This window comes from Poecilia reticulata, chromosome 14 (assembly GCF_904066995.2).
Source record: "Poecilia reticulata chromosome 14, P_reticulata-male-v2, whole genome shotgun sequence".
Classification (NCBI taxonomy): domain Eukaryota; kingdom Metazoa; phylum Chordata; class Actinopteri; order Cyprinodontiformes; family Poeciliidae; genus Poecilia; species Poecilia reticulata.
Window position 1 is genome coordinate 11,433,521 of NC_088843.1, and position 8,338 is coordinate 11,441,858.

Consider the following 8,338-nt stretch of genomic DNA (forward strand, 5'->3'; position numbering starts at 1 on the left):
ATTGGATTGGTCTTCTGTCACAACAGCAATTTTCACACTTTGCCTAGAGACCTTCTGGCTACTCTTCCCTAAAGGTCAAATTACAAATTAGTAAAGTAAATAGTTATCCTTTTGATAGATACTCATGCAAGCTGTGAATATTTGAAGCTTTCCAAAATTATCATAATCCTGTTTCTCATTACTGCTTTTCTGAATAAAGCTCTCTCTGCCTAGCCTGTAAGCTAGGCGGAGAGTTAGCTTACAGGTTAGCCTGGTGGGGAGGGGAGTCCTTTCTTTAGAAAAAAGTACAACTAAGTGTTGCTCTACCATAGAACTATTTGAACTATTTGCAAAATATTCAGTCTTTTTAAACCCCGCTAAATACATAAATTAATTGTAATCACAATATGACAAATTGAAGAACATGTATGTCAATACAATGTTTTACACTCACACACACACATATTTTTAGCTCCCATGGTTTGATATTGTTTCTGTTCGTCTGGTGTTCACAGGTGGAGCATACTTCATTCAGGTAGGTGCCAAGCTCTAATTAGTTCCTTTCAAAGGCCATTAATTAATTGAAATATTCTCTTAGGTGAGCTGTGCTTTACAAAGCTTTAGCGTTTTATTACTTTTCTTCAAGCCACCCTTGACTCATTCAGGTTCAGCTGATTCAGACCTGCACAAGGACAATGAAAATGTTTTAATTTGCAGCACGGTATTGAATTAATGCATGCTACTGTTACTAATTACCGTTTCTCACAGTGTCAGTTTGGTTCGTTGATCTGTGACTCCTGTTTTGCTGCTGAAAGTTTCTTGGTTATGCACTGTAGTGACTTTTACTTGTTGCCAATCAGCAGCAACTAAAAGGCAGCAAATGTAGAAGACGGAGAAGTGCTTTTGAGACGGGAAACAAGAAGTGAAAAAGTTCAAGACTACTAAAGTCGTACTTTGGCTTTACGACTTTAGTGGAGCTCACTAGCTCCACTCCCTGAATAATAACACTCTCCAAAGAATTATTTTTCAAAGTGGTTTTATTATCAAGAATTGTGTCAATGAGCATTTGTAAAGAGAAATTACTCAACCTTCCTTATTACAACAAATTATGGCAGCAGTCCCATCTCTTTTCCTCTTACTCTGTCATAAACAATTCATGTTTCTTCTCACAGACCTTTAGAGAATTTATGGATTCTCATTCTTATTTTGTACACTGTGCATGTACAGTCTGACAACCTAGGCACATTCTAAAATAAAAAAAAGTGTATTAGTGTAATAATTAACATTTGAAAATCAGCCATTTCCATTTGTTTCCATTAACAGACATAGCAGAAAATGTACAGTACAAAAGAAAATTTGAAGCATATTGTGATTCTTAAAACGGATCCAAGTCAATCCTTAACAGTGCAGGATCATTGGGCAGTACAATGTGAAGGAATGTTAATAATCCACAGTTCTGTTGTTGCCCCTTCATGCTCTACCCACTGAAAGCTAATCCTCACAATTTATGTCCATCATATGTAGCGTTTCCTCTGCCTTAAGATTGATGGACTTGCAGTATCAAATGACACAATAATTGCACTAATTCTTTTATTGAAAAATCAAAACTTGTAAAGCATATCTGTGCGACTATGTTAGAAATAAAGCAAAAATAATCACAAAAACCCTGTTTACATGTTTTTAGAGTCATACAGAACAAATTATTATAACAGCACTCAATAATTTTAACTTTAGAGCTAATCTTCATGATTTTTTCTTTTAATTTTAGGAATAAAAACACTATGGCCAAAATCACTGAGGACTTCCACTTGTGAGGCGTTTTACATAAATGAGCAGTAAAAACCCCAAAAAGGCCGTCTTTCACCAACTTTAATTTGATTAGTCCTGTCCTGATGTTAGGCTACAAGTAAAGATACACAAAGAGACACAAAGGTAGGGAACAACATATTAGATTACAGAACAAGACACAAGAACAAAATAAAAACTGAGAAAGGAGTGTCTATCTCGACCACTCGGGTTAGAAACAACACACACATGAACATCAAGGCTGATGAAAGGCAATGCACTTTTTCCCTAAGACGCTTTTCAATATCACAAATCTTAATCTGTAATTATTTAAAAATAAGTTTAAAAAAAAGAGTTAATTGGCTTTTAAGCTTTTCAAAAGATTAAAAGTGAAGCAAAAACCTAACATTTACATGACCAAACCCAATTGTATTTTTTTTGCACTTGCTTTTTCACTTACAAATCCAACTGACCTTTAATTGTGAAAAAAAACAACAACCTGAGTTCACTCAACTGAATAAATGGGATAAAGCTAAAAATCTTAACCGCCCACATAGCTATGTGAGCAACAATGTAAAAGCAGCAGAGCAATATTAAAGTGTTTCCAATGTTATATTATAGTATAATCCATCATCAAAACAGAAAAATCCAGTCCTCTGGAAAAAAAAAAGTCAAATTAAAAAGATAAACAACCCTCTACACCCACCTCCTCGTAGAACAACCATCTAAAGGAGATGATTTAAAACAGGGAACTTTCCTTCATAAACCACTTCAACCAAAGTAACTGACCACACAGATTTCTGTTACACTGTGGCGACACCAGAGTTTAGGTCATGTGTGATAAAGTCACAGAATACAACATGTGACAAGCAGTAGTTCAGCGAGAGTTATTGAGTGCATCGAAGGGGAGCAGCTCCTAACATTTGGCTTTGGTGAAACAGATTTGTGCTTTGACACCTAAAACGTTTCCTGTCGACGTTTGGATAAAAGATTTGTTGGAAATCGACAAATGTGGAAATAATACTAAAGTTTTTGCCGACTATAAATCTTCCAGCTAACAAAGCATGGTGAAGCAGAATGCTCAGGTGAAACTTTCCTCCCCGTTCGTTTTTCGTCTTTTGGGTTTAAAATTAGGCTAACAATCTGGCAGGTAAGTTCAGACCACCACTTCGTTCCTACCAATGAGCCGAGCTGTGTCGTCCTCGTCCTCTCCTCCGTCACCACTTTCTGAGTCAGTGTCCTCCTGTGGGGAGTAGTAGCCATCATAGCCCAGGACGGGGGAGTCGCGTTGGGTTGGAGAGACGAGGCACTGGGCAGCAGTGGTGGTTGTGGCCGAGTAGGCCGACGGAGACCCGGGGTTGGACGGGCGCAGCAGAGGGGTGCGCTCGGAGTCTCCTTCGCCCTGTGCTGCTTCCTCTTCTCCCCGGCCTCCGGCTTCCTCCTCAGAGTCGGACTCGGAATGCTCCGGGTTGTTTCGGGTCACGCGTTGTTTGCACACGGGACAGGTCTTCTTGGACAGGGTGAGCCACGGGTCGACGCACTTGCAGTGATACGCTAAAAGAAAAAAATGGAAGATTCAAGAAAGAATGAATCAATAATTTTTTAAGCTAATAACAAAAAAAACTTTAAGAGGATTTCTTAGTAATCTCTTAAACAACATGATGGTTAACATAACATGACACAAATCAAATTATTTACCATGTGAACAAGGTAAAACTCTCAGCTTGTCTCCTTCTTCATACTCATCAAGACAGATGGCACACAAATCATAGTCATCTCCTGAAATTAAAGGAAAGCAAGGAGCTGATAAATGGACTTGCGCCTTGAAAAGAAGAAATTAATAACGTCACTGATTTTAAGAACTTTTCTCAAAGAAAATATCAATAAAAAAGTAGCTAATTGAGGTAGAAATGTAACTGTAATTAAACAGCACTGACAAAGTCTAATTAAATTGATTTGTCAGACTTAAAATAAATAAATAACACCTTTAAAAAGTCCCAAAGGATAAAATTCCTTATATTAAAGTTGCACAAAATGTACATAATACAAAAAAATAAAAACGGTACAAAGACTACAGCGGAAAGTTACCTTTCCTGAACTTGTGAGTTGGAATGCGCTTCAGTTGCTCCTTGGTCAAACGATTTTTCCTCAGACGTTTTCTGTACTGCACACACCGTATAACCTGAGCAACACAGACAGGAGACATTTTACACACACTAAAATTTAACAACTTAACGGTTACCCGACTTACACCAAACTCGTAGCTCATTCACAAAAGCTTATCAAGACAGCAAAAAAATAATAATTTAATCATTTTAAGTACATTTTTTAACTTAAAGAAACAATGTGCAAGTCTGTAGCATCTGGCCTGATTTACCAAACATCTATTAATGCATTAAATCAGGAAAATTATTGAACAGCCTATCAGACGCATTTTCTACTGATATTGATCAAACGTCTATCGTGTTATATAATGTTATTGATTTATTGCCCAAACCTGAAACATGAAACCTTTGTCAATAAATCGCAAAGCTTGAAGTCATTGAACATGACTTTCAGAGAGAAAATGTTGTGAAAGATTAATCAGTTACAGTGTTATTGCTTTTACGAGGGAAGTGTTTCTTTTATGCCTCAGACACTAAACATTATTCGTCAGTAAGCAGTGGGTGGAGAAACAAGTATGAGATGCATTTCACATAAACAACACCAACAGCCAAACTCTGTTCAATAAGAGAAACATGCTTTAAGATCTGTAAGATAACCTATTACAAAGAAGGAACCGTGCATACTTACTAGGACTACACACATCACAATAATAATCATCCCAAGTACCCCAGTGAATGGAATAAGGTAGTACGAAAGTGGAAAAATCAACTCCGGCTTGAGTATCACATAGGCCCTGTTGAGAAACAGAGAAAAATAATCTGTTAAATACAACAACAACATGACCACAGTCTGTAACTGTTATCATGTCTAAATCTAATGCTGGCTATTATGCGCCTGCTTTGGCATTTTCCTGATTACCTAGAGAACGTTTCAAAGGTTTTATTTTTTTTTCCCCTCACCCGTGTTCTGGAATTACTTCCTCCTTAAGCCTCCTTGCAGCGTAGGAGCTGGTGAACACAGAGGGGATTTCAATCTGATCTGCAATAGTCTCTGAAAAAGAAAAAAAGAAAAAAGATTTAATCACTTAGAATAATGCAAGTGTGGTAAATTTGTGATAGCACATATTTTTAAAAGCAGCCAGAGAATCAACTTGACTTGAAATTAGACATTTGTTTCCTTGCTTATCATTAAATCAGTCACACAAAATAAAGTGTGAGATCCATTTGTTAACACGTTCCTTTTGAATTTAAATCAAAGAGTTCATAGAGATCAACTGTTTATCCTACCCAAGTTTCAGCTTCCAGAGGGGGAACACAGCGAGATAAACACTTACCATTGCTAAAGTTCATGTTGAGAAGCAGGTCAGAGTTCAGGTTGTGAACGATTGCCGCGCTGTATCCAGCCTGCTGTGCATTTAAAACCTGGAACAATATCACGAATACGTAGGATCAGATTCCATCACAAACATCACTAATCGTTCTTTGTCGAACGTGGCTCACCTTTATGTCAAAATTGCAATCAAAGCGCTTGATGAGAGCAATAAATTTAGTGGTGTTGGCGTCGTAGTTCGGAGGAGGAGGATCCATTGTTGTACAACCATTGAGTGGATGGGAGACCACCAAAACTCCCTTTTTAGGATGAAAGAAACAGGAAGTCAAAAAAAAACAAAACAAACATCAACAATATTAATTTGGAAGCAGTAATAAATAAAATCTCTCTCCTCACCATCAATCCCTCTTCAGGAAGAGGAGGTCCAAAGAAAGCAGGTAGGTCCTCAAACATCAGGGCAGTCTGGTTTTTATAATGCTGCCAAGCAAACACAGAACATGAGTGGAATATAAACACGTCATTGCAGGAAGTGAAATGTAAAGCTTTAATTTTACTTACAACAAATATATATGCATGTGTAGGTGAGGGGAAACACATCCAGCTGAAAGAGAGTAAAACGACACTCAGCTCAGTGCGCTTCCACCACACAGCAAGGTTGGCCATCCTCGGTTGTTTTCAGTGGCACTAAAATGCAAGAAATAAGAACAACAGAATCATAAACAAGTATTTGTACATTTACTAAGCAAAAGAGAATGAAATAAAACATCTGGCATCAAATAACTTAATTTTAAGGCTCAAGTTCCACTCTTGGTTTGTTTACAGAATTTAAGGCAGCATGAGATTGATACTGTCCAGGTATTTAGTGCCAAGAGATTATCTTCTTCTTGTACATTTGTTTTTCACTTGTACAAACTGTGACATGGATGAAAATGATTCTATCAAATCCAAAACAAAATCCAACACAGGATAAAAACCTTTACGTTTTCTTCTGCTGGAAGGAAGAAGACTGAAGTGCTTACAATCAGCATTAACATTTGAAGGCAAACAGACAATTCAGGTCGATTAGCAATGGAAATATACACAGATATGCAAACAATGTACTGTGAAGGGGTGGACAGCAGGCCTTAATAATAATAATTAGTCTGAACCAACTGTCATTTAGACAGTATTGACATTCTGCTTTTCAGTATGTAAATATATTCTCTAGATGTATTTTGTTTCAAATTAAATGACAAATGACTGTTTTGCACAAAAACCCCCACTTCTGAGACGATTGTTGCAGTGAGATCAGGTACTTATATCTTAAGGATGACTTATGGAGACAACCTACTACGTTCCACTTTTCAACATGCCCACCTAAAAGTATTTTATAGTCCAATAGAAAATAGTCCAAAATAGTGGTAGGGTATTTAGAGCACTTTACAAATATAATATCGGAGTGGTGTGCACATTCTTGACCAAAAACTATACAGCAGAAAGAGCTAAAACATGGATCACAGTGATCACTTTGACCAAAATGGGAACTTCTACTTCTACTGCACATCTCCTTGAACACAGTTATACGGTGGTAGCAGCATCATGCCATGGGGATGTGTGTGCTTGCAGAAACAGGAAAGTTGGTTTGAACAGAAAATGGAAACTGCTACATGGCATGCATACAGCAATACTGAAAGAAAACCGGAAGTTAGCCTTCAAGCTGGACAATAACACTAAACATACAGCAGCCAGATCTACAATGCAATATAGATGTACAAGGTTGATAGAGACATACCGATACGTATCAGTAGCTGCTCAAATTGTGGTTCTCAGAGTATAGCATTTTCAGTCTACTTTACAAGCTTTTTGTTAGCAAAAATAACATAAATACAGGTTAGTATGGATATGTTGACCTGCAAAAGATGCGGTTTATGCCGAACTAAAGTTACTTAGAAATTAACAGATATGTTTTAATAGACCCAAGTATTTTAGGTCATAATGCTATCTAGGGAAATAAATAAATAATAATAATAATAATAATAATAATAATAATAATAAATTTAATTTATAGCGCACTTTTTATTAATAAAAATCTCAAAGTGCTACATGGTGCAGCTAAAAACAGATTAAATCAACAATCAAAAACAATTAAAAAAAAAAAAGACAGTCATTTAAAAGTGGAGTGGGCTGAATGAGACAAAAGTACATAACTAACATTTCAAAAGCAATACAGTACATGCCATATTTTAATAAGGCACTCACCGTATTTCCTTGTTTACGCCTCCACACCGAGGGGTGTAATCGAAACTCAAACCGTCTAACAGAAAATCCTTAAATGAGTCAGACCTTTATTCCTGGACAATTTAACAGCTTTATCGCCACCAGTATATATTTCCAGCAGAAAACACCACAAACGGAAAGGATTAACTTGAGGTTTGCCGATGTTTGGCTAGAGTTAGCAAATGTTAGATAACAGGTTCCATTTTCGTCTCCCTCCCGGAGCCCGTACACATAGTTTATACCGAGTCAGATTAACAAAAACTATTAATCTATCCAACGTAAAACCGACGAAACTAAAACCTAAAGTTTCCACAAGCTAAATTAGCCGCTTACTGCTAAGGTTTGTTTGCTACTGTTTCTGTCATTTTCTTCTTCGTGGTCTTTGTTGCGTTTGTTTAGTTGTCTGTCAACTAAACGTTCACTACCGCCACCAATTGGTGTGAAATGAGAATGCATTGTTTTGAGTCCCCCAACCTCCGAATTCAAGTAAATAAATAAATCCTCGGTCATTGCCTTACTTACCAAAAGTACTCACTTTCAAAGAAAAGCCTACTGATTATTTGCCTATTTCTATCACACCTACAAAGAGATATGAGGAAAACAAATATGCTGGCACCTCCAATTACAGGTGCCAGCATGAAATTCAGATTTATTCTAAAGTAAATAGGCATGAAGAGAACAGCACAACAGTAATACCGTGTTGTAAGTAAGAAAAACAGTGAAAGTCAGAGCAAATGCGGAGGAAATGAAGGTTTCAACAAGCACGGGCAGAAAGACTAGTTTCACTGCATTCAGTGGTCATGATGCGTTTCAGACATTTATCTTTTTCAACTTTTACAGGCATGGCGTGTGAAAAACCTCACTCTTTATGCAGGGAAATTCA

At 37.0% G+C, this 8,338-nt stretch overlaps 1 protein-coding gene across 1 annotated transcript; it reads right to left on the bottom strand.

Annotated features, from left to right (window-relative positions):
• Positions 1 to 998: 998 nt before the first annotated feature.
• Positions 999 to 7,864, bottom strand: rnf167 (ring finger protein 167). The gene is made up of 10 exons (XM_008427630.3): positions 7,438 to 7,864; positions 5,758 to 5,883; positions 5,596 to 5,676; positions 5,370 to 5,498; positions 5,204 to 5,291; positions 4,830 to 4,920; positions 4,558 to 4,663; positions 3,853 to 3,946; positions 3,463 to 3,543; positions 999 to 3,318 (listed from the first exon to the last, which is right to left on the bottom strand). The coding sequence occupies exons 2-10, from the start codon at positions 5,860 to 5,862 to the stop codon at positions 2,921 to 2,923; spliced, it is 1,173 nt and encodes a 390-aa protein (XP_008425852.1). The 5' UTR covers positions 5,863 to 5,883; positions 7,438 to 7,864; the 3' UTR covers positions 999 to 2,920.
• Between the last annotated feature and the right edge of the window lie 474 nt (positions 7,865 to 8,338).

Bases quoted from the DNA above. Each gene is read 5' to 3' on its own strand.
- rnf167 (XM_008427630.3), bottom strand. From the start codon at position 5,862: ATGGCCAACCTTGCTGTGTGGTGGAAGCGCACTGAGCTGAGTGTCGTT. The intron at 5,677-5,757 runs GTAAGTAAAATT...TTTGCTTGGCAG, and splicing joins CACATGCATATATATTTGTT to CATTATAAAAACCAGACTGC. The intron at 4,664-4,829 runs GTGAGGGGAAAA...GTTTCTCAACAG, and splicing joins GAAGTAATTCCAGAACACGG to GGCCTATGTGATACTCAAGC.